This window comes from Euleptes europaea, chromosome 5 (genome assembly GCF_029931775.1).
Source record: "Euleptes europaea isolate rEulEur1 chromosome 5, rEulEur1.hap1, whole genome shotgun sequence".
Taxonomy (NCBI): domain Eukaryota; kingdom Metazoa; phylum Chordata; class Lepidosauria; order Squamata; family Sphaerodactylidae; genus Euleptes; species Euleptes europaea.
Window position 1 is genome coordinate 12,469,561 of NC_079316.1, and position 16,127 is coordinate 12,485,687.

The 16,127-nt window shown below is 48.5% G+C and overlaps 1 protein-coding gene across 1 annotated transcript in view; it reads left to right on the forward strand.

Annotated features, from left to right (window-relative positions):
• Positions 1 to 16,127, forward strand: part of MCF2L2 (MCF.2 cell line derived transforming sequence-like 2) — a 231,345-nt gene that overhangs the window by 68,342 nt on the left and 146,876 nt on the right. The window contains exons 13-15 of the mRNA XM_056850366.1: positions 947 to 1,124; positions 4,124 to 4,227; positions 4,817 to 4,905. Of these exons, the coding sequence (XP_056706344.1) occupies positions 947 to 1,124; positions 4,124 to 4,227; positions 4,817 to 4,905 (371 nt within the window). The remainder of the gene's footprint in view (positions 1 to 946; positions 1,125 to 4,123; positions 4,228 to 4,816; positions 4,906 to 16,127) is intronic.

Below are 16,127 nucleotides of genomic sequence, written 5' to 3' on the forward strand. Positions count from 1 at the left end.
TTATTTAAAATAATTGACATCTTAGAACGGGGGGGTGGCTGCCTCGGCTGGTGAGGCCATAGCAGGCTTGCCAGCCCAGATCGGGAGAGGGGAGGTGGCTGGCTCGCATGCCGGATAAGAGCCCTCAAGGGGCCGGATCTGGCCCCCGGGCCTTATGTTTGACACCCCTGGGTTAGAATGTTGGATTAGCATCTGGGAGACCCAGGTATGAATCCCCACTCTGATGTGGAACTGTGTTGGGTGACCTGGGGCCAGTCACACACACTGTCGGCCTAGCCTACCTCACAGGGTTGTTGTGAGAATAAAAATGGAGGAGGACAGTGCAAGCTGCTTTGGGGACCCTCTGGGGAGAAGGGGGGGTTATAAATGAAATAAAGAGGCTCCTCCTCCAGAAGGCAGATGGAGTGCTCCACCCTCAGCTGTGGGAAGCGGTAGGATTCAACCCACCGCAAATCCGAAGGATTTCAATCAAACATATCCATGCAGGTATGTTCTACCTGGGAACAGCTATTAACACATCTAGGCAAAAGCCTCCCATTCTGAGCTTTAAGAATATAAGAAAGACCTTGCTGGATCAAACCAAGGACCATCAAGTCCAGCAGTCTGTTCACACAGGGGCCAACCATGTGCCTCTAGGAATCCCACAAACAAGACGACTGCAGCAACATCCTGCCTGTGTTCCACAGCACCTAATATAATAGGCATGCTCCTCTCATCCTGGAGAGAATAGGTATGCATCATGACTAGTATCCATTTTTATTAGTAGCCATGGATAGCCCTCTCCTCCATGAACATGTCCACTCCCCTCTTAAAGCCTTCCCAGTTGGCAGCCATCACCACATCCTGGGGCAGGGAGTTCCACACTTCAATTATGTGTTGTGTGAATCTCAAGCTTTCTTAGCCTGCCACCTCAGCTTGACTCTGCATCGCTTTTTTCTCCTTGCAGAACAATGCCCAAAGAGTTCTCCAGAAACTAGAAGATGTACAAGAGATGTTTGAGAAGAGGCAAGTGAGCCTGAAGAAGCTGGCGGCAAAGCAGACCCGGCCCGTGCAGCCTGTCGCCCCGCATCCCGAATCGTCACCCAAACGCCCATCACCCAAAAGCACCCGGCCTGCAACGCTAGGTAGGGTGCAGAGAGCATCACCCCTTGCTTTTGAATCCATGGCTTGAGAAAGAGGTCTGCCCTTAGGGAAGCCTGTCTGGACTGCCCTCTTTTCTTCCTACGTCCCGTTCAGCACTGGTTACCTGACGAGAGCCAGCAGAGGCACAGTTGGGTCCAAGGGTCAGAGCTAAATCATCTGCTTTGTATGCAGAAGGTCCCACGTTCAATTCCTGGCAACTCCAGTTAAAGGGACCAGGCAAGTAGGTGACGTGGAAGACCTCTGCCTGAGACCCTGGAGAGCCACTGCTGGTCTGAGTAGACAATACTGACTTTGAGGGACTGAGGGTCTGATTCAGTGTAAGGCAGCTTCATGTGTTCATGTACCTGACGAGAGCCAGCAGAGGTGCCGTTGGGTCCATGGGTCCACAGTAAATCATCTACTTTGCATGCAGAAGGCCCCAGGTTCAATCCCACGGTATCTCCAGTTAAAAGTGTTGTGAAAAATCTCCTGCCTTAGAACCACTGCCAGTCAGAGTACTTCGAGAGACCAATGGTCTGACTCGATATAAGGTGACTTTGTCTGACTGTGTGTGACAAGTTCACATCAAGTGACTAAGTGTGCTCATAACTCTTCCTTTCAAAACAGCCCTCCCCTCGGCAGGCTGGTCTCAGGACTCTGGCATTATACCCCGTTGAAGTCCCTCCCCACCCAAAACCCCGCCCTCCTTAGGCTCTTCCCTCAAAATCTCCAGGTATTTCTCAACCCGGAGCTGGCAACCCTAGGGGTAACCCATTTCCTGGGTCAGATTAAAGGAATAAATATCCCGCTCTTTTCTGTGCATATATGTACGGAGTATGTACAAACAGGAGATTGCCCCCATAGCATGTAGAGTTTAACCATTTTTTTTAAGTCCATTTGAAGCATGGTGGAAGGGGCAAAACTGAGAGCATTCCACATGGATGCTTATTGATATGTGTGTCTCAATAGCAGCACACAGGCAGGGAGGGGTGAACTGGGGTCACCCTCCTATAGGAAAGTCAAAACCAAACCCCTGGACTTGATCCTGTTTTTAAGCAACCATAAATTCAGGGCTGCCGAAATGCCATTGGAGCAGCGAAAGCGGGGAGTTGGAAACTTTCCATGGACAACTCCAGATGTCTGAATAAAGAGACTGTGTTCCCTCCCCGGCGTCTGAAAAAAAACGGCCCGCTCGGCGAGAAAATGAGGCATTTGTCACTCTTGGCTGCGCGTTCGTACACCTGAATGCCAACTTTGTAAGAGGCAGGAAAGCTTATGTGGTGTTTTCATTGGTACTACTTTCCGGACAGATTGAGACGGTGGTGGGTTTTTGGTGCTCAGCTGCTAGAAGGGGGGATGCAGCCAGGGCCCCAAAACCAACTGGGAATCGGGGGTTGGGGAGAGCAGGCCCGGATTACTTAGTTGGGAGGTCATGTGTTTTGGGGTGACCTGGCAAACTGCCTGGGCCGGTGAATGGTACCACCTGTCTGGGACTGTACAGAGCCCGCTCATGCTCCGGAGGCTCTTGATGGCACCAGCAAAGAGGAGAAACTGGGGCTTGGTGGTCAAGCACACGCTTGCGCTTAAAGTCTCAAGGCGGATTACAAAGTAACGAGAGAAACGTAGGATATCCCATGAAGAATGCAATACAGAATTCCAAGACGATACAAGCCACAATGAGGACAGCAAACTGCCCAAGACCAAAATGTTGTCGAAGCAGACCCGAATGTGGGATTACAAAGTTTCAGACAATGCAGTTCAAGCCAGATGATACCCACAGCAATAGATTATACCTAAAATAATACTTGCATTGGACTACAGACCTATTTCCATATCAAGGTGTCCTACTGGCCAATTTCATCTTAATACACTCCTGATTCCATTATAAGAATGTCTTAAACTTCTCCTCCTCCAGAGGCAATCTAAGCCTTTCCTGTGGCTGCTTTTAGTGTGTGTGTTTTTCACCGTTCAAATTTATCCCTTCTGCCCCATCCAATTTGGCCTTTTTCCCTTTAGTAATCCATAACTCACACACACACATACACACTCCGAATTCCTTTAATGCTCAATCGACGTGCTGCTCATTCCACACTTTCGGCAGTCCAGTATACCACGGGTCCCACGTAGTGCAACCCTGTAGGGTTTTCATGGCAAGTGATGTCCACCGACCCCTTTCCTGGTGCCCACCAAGTGACTTTAAAGAGTGGGTGGGGCTAGGTGGGGCTTTTCTCCAGCAAGGCTTCCCATTAACTGTGAAGATTTTTTTTTAAATGTTGCTTTGGCAGCAGCAAGGATCTTCATTGTGTGACTGAAGGTCAGCTGTGGCAGCCATTTTGTGGCTCTGCCCACCACACTGTGTCAGAAGGCCAAAGGTGCCCGCAGGCTGAAAAGGGTTGGGGACTCCTGCAGTATACCAATTGGCCCTAGGAAAATGTCACATCAATGTTACTTTGAACATCCAAGAAGTCTGCTCCAGTCCTTTCTATAATAAAAGCAAAAGCTGACTTTGAAGGGCGACACAGCCCTCTTTTAAAGTCAAAGGTAGTTGTGTGAGATTTCCCAGTCACTTTCCTATTTGCATATAAATTAAATTTGATGCCATTGTGATCACTATTGCCAACTGGCTCAACTATATCCACATCCCGCACTAAATCACTGGCAGCACCACAGAGTATTAAATCCAGGATCGCCTCCCCTCTGTGTTTTTACTTTGGCCCTACCCCCCCCCCCAACTGCTTTGATTCATAGGGTCGCCATGAGCGACTTGACAGCACTTAACACACACATACATGACAGTACGGTTCCAGAAGTTAATTATGCATCATTCCTCAACCCTCTACCAATCTGCTTCAGCAGGTGGCCCTAATTCTAGTATATAAATTGGAAGGGGGGGGGGAAATCTGTACAGTATAGCCAGTCATATTCTCAATCTGTTTGTGCTTGGACCTTTCTTTGTAGTAGAGCATTTGCTGATGTTACATGGGGCCTGTGTTTATTTCAGCTACCAACAGGAGGTCGGTGGAAATGTCAAGTCCCCCCAAATCTATATCCGACGCAGAGTTATCAAAGAAGAAGAACATCAAGAAGACTAAAGGTGGAATTAAGGTAGGGAATCTTCAAACTGTGAATGTATAACATATATTGAGCGCTTTCACACATACTGAATAAGGCACTTTCAATCCAATTTCTATACACTTTAACGATAGTTTGCAAGTGGACTGTGCATTTCACATGGCAAAATCCATGAAAGTGCATTATTTGGTATGTGTGAAAGCGCCCATTATGATCTGCTTTATATTAATTCACAAACGGGAGATATGAAAATGGCTTTAACAGGCTAGCAGGTTTGGAGACAAATTTCCCCCACACACCTGCTTTCTTGCTGCTAGCCATGTTCTTTTTTATTTTTGCCATCCAGTCACAGCCAAACTATGGCGATCCCGTAGGACTTTCAAGGCAAGAGACGTTCAGAGACGGTTGGCCATTGCCTGCCTCTGCGTAGCCACTCTGGACCTCCTCTCCCAGCCAAGTATTAACCAAGACTGACCCTTACTAGCTTCCAAGGTCTGATAAGATCAGACTCGTCTGGTCCATCCAGGTCAGAAGCCTTGCTCTAAAGGAGTTTTGTTTTTTGTGTTTTTTACTGCAGAACAAACTTTTAAGTCAGAACTCTGTTTGTTGTGTCCTGCCCCAGATTGAAGTGATGCACGAAGCCAGTCAAGGAGGATCCAGCAGAGTTTTGGTGATGAGTGAGAGTGAAGAGAACCTTTCTACCAGGAGGAGGTAAGGAAGAAGCCGTTTGTACTAAACCATGTGTCAGCCCTTGGCCCACAGAACCAGAAATCACCACAAAGTCATATAGAGTCCAAACAGATGGCTTTTACTGATCAAATAGGCATACAGTGCAAACGAATAAAATGACAGCTATGAGAGGCTCACTAGCTGGGAGATATTATAAGGCAGGAAAGGCGGGAGATTACACGCATGAATACAGTTTCCCAGGAGCTGAGTTCCCAGGCCTAGGTATGCGACCTTGGGGGGCAGACAATACAGCACAGAGACAGAGGCAATAACGAAACCGAGATAGCAGCCTGACATTCTGCTCCCCTCAAGGCCCCCTCCCAGTTCGCAAGGGGGCTGGCCTGTCCGGGTAAGCAATGTGAAAGGCGTCGACGAGGTCGGGGGCGGAGACATCCCGTGCGCGCACCCATTCGTCATAGGCAGGGGGAAATGTTTCCAACGAACTAGATATTGCAGATTGCCATGGTGAATACGGGAGTCAAGGATCTTGGAGACTTCGAAGTGTTCTTCCCCCCCCACCATGATGGGTTGCGCAGGCGGTGGGTCCGGATGCCACCGTGGAGAAGCAACATGGGGTTTGAGGAGGCTTATGTGGAAAACAGGATGCACACGCCTCAAGGATTTGGGGAGAGCCAGTTCCACTGTGACAGGGTTTATGACCCGAGTAATGGGGAAAGGGCCAATGAATTTGGCGCTGAGCTTATGGCACGGTTGGGTGGAACGGAGATTTTTGGTGGAAAGGTAAACCAAAGCACCCACTTGCAGATCACCCCCGGGGGAGCGATGTTTGTCAGCTTGCGCTTTGTATTTACGTTTGGCCCGGTCGAGGTTGCTAACGAGCCAGGGCCAAGTGGTACGGAGGGCGTGTGCCCAGGAGGCAATGTCGGGGTTCTCCTCCCCCTCTACATCATCTGTAGGAGCGATGGGACTGAAATCTTGTCCATACACAGCAAAAAACGGGCTAAAACCTGTGGATTGATGCATGGCATTATTGTAGGCATATTCTGCTAAAGGTAACAGTTCCACCCAGTTATCCTGGTGGTAGTTAACATAACAACGCAAATAACATTCAAGTACAGCATTGACACGTTCAGTTTGACCATCAGTTTGAGGATGGTATGCACTAGACAATCCCTGTTCCACCCCCACCAACTTGAGGAAAGCTTTCCAAAACTTAGAAACGAAACCACTTCCGCGGTCACAAATTATTTTACGCGGAAACGAATGTAAACGAAAGATATGCGTCACGAAGAGGCGGGCCAGTTTCTGAGCAGAGGGGATCCCTGCGCATGGAATCAAATGTATTTGCTTAGAAAACAAATCAGTAACAACCCACAACACAGTTTTACCCCCACTGAGAGGGAGATCAGTCATGAAGTCCATAGCAATCACTTCCCAAGGTCTGCTGGGCGTTTCAAGAGGTTGTAGCAGTCCCGGGGGTTTGCCCTGCGATCGTTTCGCAGCGGCACAAACGGGACAGCTGCGGATGAAGGAGTCAATGTCGGAACGCATTCCCCCCCACCAGAACTGTCTGCGCAATAAGTGAAGGGTCTTCAGAAACCCAAAGTGCCCAGCTGTTTTGGCTCCATGAGCTAAATGTAAAACGTCCTTCCGGAGAGCTTTGGGTACATACAATTTTGAGTCTTTGTACCAGGACCCCCCTTGTTCCAAAACACCAGGAGGTAGGGTATGAGCGGAACGTTCTAAAAGGCACTGGTCCCGAAGGACAGTTAAAAAGGATTCGGAGATGGGGATTTTGGAGGGAGCCCCCCCGTCGGTCATGGAGATCTGAGAAACAGTTATAGGGCTAGTGCTTACGTGCGGCGGCGCGCAGACTGCAGGCGGCTGAGCGGTCGGAGGGGTAGGAGGGGCGGGAACTCCGGTCTGTTGCGGTGGCGGCTGGGCAGCCGGTTGGGCTGGCGGAGCTTGCGAGTTAGGGAAGGTGTGCTGATGCTGGGATCGGGTTTGCACAGCCAGCATAGGTAGGGCCCCACGTTGCATAGGGGTGAACAGAGAGTTGGTGGGTCTTTCGAGTTTTACCGGATATTGTGGTAAACGGGAGAGGGCATCCGCGAGAACGTTCTGCTTCCCAGGGACGTGCTTCAGGGTGAAACGGAACTGAGCAAAGAACTCCGCCCACCGTTGTTGTTTCGCCGATAGCTTATGGGACCCCGTGAGGGCAGCTAGATTTTTGTGATCGGTCCAAACTTCAAAGGGTACTTTAGACCCTTCCAAGAATTGCCGCCATAAAGTCAGTGCATGATGAACTGCAGAGGCCTCTTTCTCCCAGATGGGCCAGTTTAATTGAGCGTGCGCAAATTTTTTTGAAAAGTAAGCGCAAGGGTGAAGAAGACCGTCCGGTCCTTGCTGGAGGAGAGCCCCTCCCATGGCTACATCGGAAGCATCGACTTGCACAATGAACATTTGATTTGGGTCTGGGTGCCGTAGCACCGGCTCCGAAGTGAAGAGGCGTTTGAGGGCCAGAAAGGCGGCTTGGCATTGCTCAGTCCATAGGATTTTTGCGGAGGGCAAGGCAGCCGAGCTTACTTTTCCCTTAGTTTTCAGCAGGTCCGTAATGGGTAGAGCCACTTGGGCGAAGTTAGGGATGAATCCCCGATAGAAGTTTGCAAATCCCAGAAATTGCTGTACTTGCTTACGGTTGGTGGGGGGAGTCCAATCGAGGACGGCTTGGACTTTGGCGGGGTCCATGCGAAGACCTTGGTGGGAGATGATGTATCCCAAAAACGTGAGTTTGCTTTGGTGAAATTCACACTTAGCTAGTTTAGCGAACAGTTGATGGTTACGCAGGCGTTGTAGAACTTCCCTGACCAGAGTCACATGCTCGTCCACAGTTTTCGAATAAATGAGAATGTCATCTAAGTAGACCACCACCCCACGATATAGAAGGTCATGTAGGATTTCATTGATGAGTTGCATGAAGACCCCCGGGGCCCCTTTTAATCCGAATGGCATTACAAGGAATTCATACATTCCGAAACAGCTAGAGAAGGCAGTGAGGTGTTCATCTCCTTCGCGGATACGGACTCGGTAGTAGGCTTCCACCAAGTCTAATTTAGAGAACACACGGCCTTCCTGTAATTGTCCCAAAATATCCGATATTAATGGGATAGGATAGGCGTTGGTCTGGGTAACCGCATTGAGCTTTCTGAAGTCAATGCACAGGCGAAGGTCGCCCTCTTTTTTCCGGACGAAAAACGCGGGGGCCGAGTTTGGGGCATTCGAAGGGCGAATGAACCCTCTGGCGAGGTTTTTGTCCAAAAAGTCCCGGAGGACAGTGCGCTCGGAAGCGCTCATAGGGTAAATCTTACTTTTGGTTAATGTGCAGTCCTTTACTACTTCAATCGCACAGTCTGAGGCCCGGTGGGGGGGTAAGGCATCACATTCCCTAAGGTCGAAGACATCTTCAAAGTCCCAGTATACAGCGGGTAGAGCCGGTGGTACTGGGGCAGTAGAGGTTAATGCTGGAACGGGCGGAAATGGCAGAGCAAAGTTTTGCCGATGCTGGTCGCAGGTGGGACTAGCGAAAGAGATAGTGTTTGTTTCCCAATCAATACTGGGACTATGTCCTTTAATCCAGTTAATTCCCAAGACCACTTCAAATCGGATAGGGGCTATAGTGAAGTCTATTTGTTCCCAGTGGGAACCAATTCCCATTGCCACCCCTATGGTGCAGTGATCAACTGGACCCCCCTGGAATTGGCTCCCGTCCATTTGAGCAAATTGGACGGGGGCGGGTAAAGCCTCTGAGTCGGCTCTGAGTGCAGCAAACGTGGCTTCGCTTATGAGAGTGTGACAGCAACCGGAGTCAATTAGTGCTTTGACGGGGATTTGTGGACCTCCGTTAAGTTGTTGTAAAACTGCATCCACGTAGACGGTGGAGTCCACTTCTTTGATTTTGGTAGGAGCATTCGGTTTGATAGGAAGATCCTGAGAGGTCTGTGGAGATGCTCCATTCACCACAGACCGGAGCCGTTTTTTGACAAGTCGAGGGGAGATTCCAGGTTTAAGGCTGGAGAAATCCAAGGGTTTTCCTCATCCGAAGAGGGAAAGCTGTCCCCCAATGGGGCACTTGTAATCCGAGACCCGGCGGGGTCGTTGGAAGCAGGCAGGGAGGCTGGGTCCCCGGCATGGAGTGCAGAGGGTGTGGGCCTTCCCGGAGCTGCGCTGCGGGTGGCCGCGGTGCCTCTGCGTGGTGGACGACCTCGGGCGCGGGTTGTCGTGCTGGGACGAAATAATTCCTGGCGGCGTGGGCAAACGGCTGCAAAGTGGCCCATTTCTCCGCATGTAAGACAGGCACCCCTCTGAAATCGGGCTTCACGTTCCTGGAGCGGATGTGGGGGATTTCGTGGGACGAGCAGTGGTGCCTTGGGTTGAGGCTTTTGGGTGCCCTTCTCCTTGTGCTTTTGACGGACGAGAGAAATAAAGCGGCGGCGGCTTTCCACTTCCTCGGCTAATAGGATCCAGCCTTCGAGGGTATCGGGATCGCCCCGCATGTAAGACCAGTTCAGAATGTCAGGATGCAAGGCTTCCCTGAAATGATGGATTAGGGTGGTCTCGGGCCAACCTACAATTTTACTTGCCAGTCGCTGAAATTCATCGGCAAATTCCCGAACTGTAGCAGAGCCTTGTTTTAATTGTAAGAGTTCCGTTTTGGCTCTTTCCCCCAGGAAGGGGTCCTCAAACCTCCTTCTCAGGGCAGTCATGAAGTTGTTGAGGGAACGAATCGCACGAGAGCGGGTGTCAAACTGGAGGACCATCCAGTCAGCCGCTTTGCCTGTCAGGAGGGAAGCTACGTACCGCACCCGGCTATCTTCCGTGGGGAAAAGTTGACCTTGTTCTCGCATATAACTGTCCACTTGATGCAAGAAACAAGGCAAAGTCTCAAGAGATCCGTCATACGTAGTCCTCAATTTGAGTTGCTTCCAAGGGCCGGGCGCGGGTTGACCCGGTTGCACGGGTGGTCCGGGCGGAGGAGCAACAGGAGCTCCAGGAGGCAAGGGTGGAGCAGGCACATTAGCAGGTGGTTGCACGGGTGGTCCGGGCGGAGGAGCAACAGGAGCTCCAGGAGGTAAGGGTGGAGCAGGCACATTAGCGGGTGGTTGTACGGGTACCCCCTGACCCGGTATCGGAACGGGCTGTCTCTGAGCTATCAGGGTTTGTTGTAATTGCCTGTTCTCTTGAAGCATAAGTTCCATTACTTCCTGGAGTTGATCAACACGGTCGGAGAGCTCCCGATTCTGGGCTCGTAAAAGATGAACCTCCTCACTTGGGCCACCAGTAAGATGAGGCTTACTGGTTCGGAAGCTCGTGGCCCATTGAGAGCTATCCCCATATAAATCCTCGTCTTCAGACTCATCTGAGTCTCGACGTCGGTCAGCCAAACGGCGTGCGCGTTGGGTCGCACGCGACGGGACAAACGCCGGGGAAAAAGTTAGACCTGATAGTCCCAGTACATAGTCCTTGGGGCGCGTGTCCACGTTCGCCTGATTCCTAATCCTTGCTGCAGCCGCCCTGGCTGCTTCCGCCGCCTCTCTCTCTCTTGCGACCCTAGCCGCTTCGGCGGCTTGCTGATCCGCAAGAACTTTGGCGTTCTCAAGTCTTAGGGCAGTCTCTGCCGTAATGCGCGGCAAAAGTTCTGTCTCGAGGAGCAAGAGTATGGGGTCAGGTTCCCCGCCCAGCAGAGGTTGTACTCGAACCGCCAGTGCGGATGCCTCGGCTCCAAACGTCGGGGTCAAAACTTGAGCCAAGGTGGCTACCGGGGTGTCCTTTGTACATTCCACAAGGAGAAGAGCGGTGCTAATAGCGACTCGCTTGGCCTCAGCCTGGCAGCTGGCCGCATCCGGGATCAGGGAAAAACCCTCCGGCGGGGCTCCCGCCATGGTAGAAAGAGTTTGTCGAGAAATAAGATTATCCAAAAGTCCAGTTAATATTTGTAAATCCTCAGTCGCCAATCGGGCATCGTCCAGTAATTGATCCAAGTCCTGAAGATCTAAACGAGCATCAGTATCCTCCGATGTTAACATCCAGAGACGTCCTGTAAGAGATTGCCACTGCGCCTGTACCAGTCCCCTCAAGCGGCAAACCTCTCGGGTCGTCCGGAAAAGTTCAGCGATTAAGTCTTGTAACAGAGTAGGGTCCTCTGAGAAGGGCTCCAGGGTAGTAGATCACCTGGAGAGCTGCACAGCTCCCATCCAAGTGGCAGGCGAACCCCCCTGGGCTCCAGCCTGGCTAGGAGAATGGTGAAGATGAGAGATAGCTGTCATAATGTCAGCCCTTGGCCCACAGAACCAGAAATCACCACAAAGTCATATAGAGTCCAAACAGATGGCTTTTACTGATCAAATAGGCATACAGTGCAAACGAATAAAATGACAGCTATGAGAGGCTCACTAGCTGGGAGATATTATAAGGCAGGAAAGGCGGGAGATTACACGCATGAATACAGTTTCCCAGGAGCTGAGTTCCCAGGCCTAGGTATGCGACCTTGGGGGGCAGACAATACAGCACAGAGACAGAGGCAATAACGAAACCGAGATAGCAGCCTGACACCATGGATCATTTAAGCAAAAAAACTACAACCGTTTTGTGTTGCACCAGTCAGAGTTTTAATGCTGATTATTTACAGGTATGGCAAGCCTTAGAGCTGGAATTTACAAGGCTTTGTTGGTATTTTGTGAAATTTGTTAATACCTGCACAACAGGGTTCTTGATTTTGAAATATGAAGCATCCCTGGCTGTGGTCCTTGAGCTGCTAGCATAGAATGCCGGGTAAAATGCCATCTGTTTGTGAAAGGAGCTCATGGATCAGAATATTATGCATTTAATATTTGTTGCAATCTTACATGTCATACAGAGCACTGTAATTCTCAACATAGCTTGCATGATACTAAAGGCTGGGTAGATCATTCAGTTCCCACCCCCAGATTAAAACAGATCTCTCATATAAGGTCAGATTCTGATCTAAATTTCAGATCTAGTTGGGGTGGTGGAATCCTGACCAATTTTCATTGCCAGCTCATGTCAAACATTGAAGAATGGAAACGTTACCAACAGTGATCCCTGGCTAAAACGACCGGTTTGTCAAACATTACTCAAATAAACAGATGGTTTTATATTAGCTGTAATGTTCTAGTTTCCTTCTGTGTTGTGAGACAAATCAGTTTATAATGGAAGTTGTTTCAATGTCACATGCAAAAGTATTTTTATATTATTGTAGGTATATCTGTACTACATACTCTAGCCAGATAAGTAGTCAGTCCCTTTCCTTGAAGACCACTGGTAACTATTCCCTTTAAGTGAAAGAGGGGTGTTTGCTACAATCACGCCACAATTCCCAGGATTAGCTGAAGAAAACTGTGACAGTCCCAACTGTTATGAAATAGTCATAAAATTGTAATAGCTGCTATAAGTCACTGATATAAGCTTTAGGAAGAACCACATATACACATGAAGCTGCCTTATACTGAATCAGACCATTGGTCCATCCAAGTCAGTATTGTCTACCCTAACTGGGAGCAAGTCTCCAGGGTCTTTCACATCACCTACTGTCGGGTCCTGTTCACTGTAGGTGCTGGGGATTGAACCCGGGACCTTCTGCTTGCCGGGGACCAGGAACAGATAGCCACTTGAACGCAACACCATTTGACGGGTTACGTTTCCATCATGGCTTTGGAGGGAGGCACCACCCCTTGTTCCATCCCTTACTGGTAATTACTGGCTATACAGAACCATTCAGCAAGTAGACCACACTGGAAATACCTCTGCTGTGAACAATTGCCAACAAATTCTCAGATCGACATGTCTTTGGTACTTGCAGCAGCTGCTGTTTCACAAAAGGAAAGGAAAGCATTGCTGGAGGCCCGATTCCTCACTGTCAGGCAAGACAGTAGAGAGAGTTGTTACATTGGGCAGAGCCATACTATACAAGACATCCTGGTTTTAGTCGGTAGATTACATCTCTTTCACCTTGCACCTTTCCCAAGTGAGAATTTATACAGCCAAAGTCATGGATGGACAGAAACAGATCTTTCTTAAAGTCTGCAGTGCAACTGCTCAAGCTAGAGGTAGATGACAGGTAGTCCTTTTCCAGGAATGTGGACCTTACGAGGGCCACCGTATGGCTCTGGTGTGCAGTGTAACTGATTGGAGCCTGTCCTCTCCAGTATGCTCACAGGGCACATGCAAGTCACAGGCTGGAGGCAGATGATAAGCTTTTCCCCCCAGGCAGTTTGAAAGAGGGAACACTGCTCCTGGTATGTATACTTTCACCTCTGGTAAACAGGCTGTGCAGGTTTTTTATATTTCTCCCCAAACCTGCAAAACCTGTTTGAACCAAGGCAACCCTTGGGCACAGAAAAGAAGACGACTTGGGCACAGAAAAGAAAGACTTCCCCTTTCCCTCCCCACAACAGACACCCTGTGAGGTAGTTGGGGCTGAGATAGCTCTAAGAGAGCTGTGACTAGCCCAAGGTCACCCAGCTGGCTTCATGTGGAGGAGTGGGGAAACCAACCTGGTTCACCAGATTAGCGTCCGCTGGTCATGTGGAGGAGGGGGGAATCAAATCCGGTTCTCCAGATTAGAGTCCACCGCTCCAGACCACACCACGACTTTCAAACCACATGCAACTCTCTTTATATGAGATTTCCTGTCTCCAACTGTACCAACTAAGAGGAGAAAGGAATTTTTTTTTCTAAGATGCAGAGTGAGGGTAATGAGGGGACACACATGGAGATTCCTTGTAAAGTCCCCCCATTCCCCAGCGTATATTCCAGAAGTTTCTGCTTCTTTAGAAAGGTCCTTCCTTCCACTGGCATGACAAGACATTTGTAGTCCTGATGCTACTCAGTTGTTCAAAGCCATTAAGTCCAACAGTATTTTTCTCTTAGAAATTAACCTTGGAATCCTAAGAACACTTTCCTGTGAGAAATGCCCATTCTCCCACATTCATTTCCTTCCTAAGTCAGTCCAGAAAACAGAAGACGTGGCTCAAAAAAAGAAGTCCGTTTTCTGTGATCAGAGAGTTTTCAGTACTGTAATGAGACCACCTCAATTCATTACAGCGATTATTGCAAGTTATGTAAAATTAAGAACTTGCCAGCAAGCTTCAAGGGGAAATCTTTTAAGGCTTGCTAGCTCTTGAGGGCAAAACATGGCATCTTTAAGAAAGATCAGCTGCCAGCCTAGGGCAGGATAACTTGGTACACACACACAGAAACACACAAAGCTGCCTTATACTGAATCTGTCCATCAAAGTCAGTATTGTCTACTCAGACCAGCAGCTGCTCTCCAGGGTCTCAGGCAGAGGTCTTTTGCATCACCTACTTGCCTAGTCCTTTTAACTGGAGATGCCAGGGATTGAACCTGGGACCTTCTGAACTCCAAGCAGAGGCTCTACCATTGAGCCACAGCCCCTCCCCTGCACTGCTCCTATATCCCTTTGACTGTTTGAAATAACTTCCACAGAAGTACATAGGCAGAGAGTTTTTGAAAGCACCCCAAAAAGGCAAATCCAGACATATTTACAAAATACAACAAAAATTGTTTATTGAAAACAGATCTTTTACAAAAAACAAACACCTTGTGATGCAGAGCAAGTGTCAATAAATAAATTCCTTTTGTGGGGAGGGGTAACAAAAAATCAAATAGCTGCAAACCAAACAGTAGAAACTAGTTTCAGTAATATACACCTCTGTGCAACAAGTGTCAAAACTGGTACCTGAAGTGACCATTCAGGCTGATGCAATTTTATTTGCAAAAGAAGAAGAAAAATTGTCTAACAGCCCTGCATTTGGAACACTGGCAAACCCACGAATTTCCAATTGTAAAACATGCATATATGTATAGCAGATAACATTCCAAGCCTGGAAAACATAAGAAATTGTCCAGCTCCACTTTAAAAGACAGGGGAGCCTTCATAATTTCTCTAAATTGAGAAACGTGTTTTTTTTCCTTATGCAAAAGCAGTGCAGACTATCTCCACGTCCCTTTAAAGCGAATAAATACTTAAACACAACAGACCTGCTGTAGAAAAAAGCACGCACACACAAAGGAACAACCATACAGTCAGTTTGAACAGTCAATACAAGTTAGAGGTGCTAGGTCAGGCTACCTTATGAGAATCTGTAATTGGCAACATTGAAGACGTTTCTTCCTATGGACATTCAAGTGCCAGTTTGCAAGATCACAATTCCCAAGCGCATTCTTCAGAAAATGTTTCCCCAACTATCATCAGATGGAGTTTTTCATCTTGTTTATGTCGTGTTGATTTTAAATTGGCTAGAACGATATGGAACTCTTATCAGTAAAATCTACATTCAGTTTGTCCTACACATTTTGGGATTCTGAAACCCAGCAGCCGCTAAACAGCGGGGTGCTGGGGGGGGGGAGTAGTCAGAGCCCTCCCCGCCAAAATTATGACAAAAAGATTTGGCTGGAGCTATACACCTGACAAGTCAAGTTATGACCAAATCCTACCCGTTCTTCCATTCCATTCTGTAAACTGGGAGGTGTCGCCAAACAGGAGAAACCCAAGTTGGGATGGGAGATATTTTTGTTGCAAAAAAAGAAAAACCTGAAGGGAACAGTATATTTCTATACAAAGTTGGCACAGGTTTTAAAAGTTCAGAGAGATCTAAAGTGAACACTCGTACCGATGCATACTCTTGCAGTTTCCAAAATCATAGCTTTTTGGACTGGTGGGGGCCCCTCTAGAACCTTTCTGTCATCTTTCCAAGGAATATGACCCACTGATATTCCTCTGGTGTTTTCCTCAGCTTTTGTTAAAAAAAACCCTGAGTGCTACTCCTGTTTCTTAAGTTTAACAGCAACACAGTGGGAGGGGAAGAATGAAGAGGAAACTGACTGAAAGGGTGACAAGAGTAATCTTTGTTCAGACATAATTCCGCAAACACTCAAGATCTGACAGTTTCCCTCCTCGCAGTATATGTTACTTCACCAGACTCTAAAGAAAGTGTGATCTTGTTGTAAGCTGATTCCTAATGCAAACAGTTTACAACAGAAGGCTACAGTGATGAGTGCAGAAACCGGGCTGGATCTGGGGGGCGGGGGGGTGGGATCCAATCTCGTGTTTCCTTTTGGTTTAACCGTACTGCTAGATTAATTTGAACCAGTGTGTGAAGCCAACATTAGCACCTGTTTTATAGCATTAATATCTCCAAAGAGG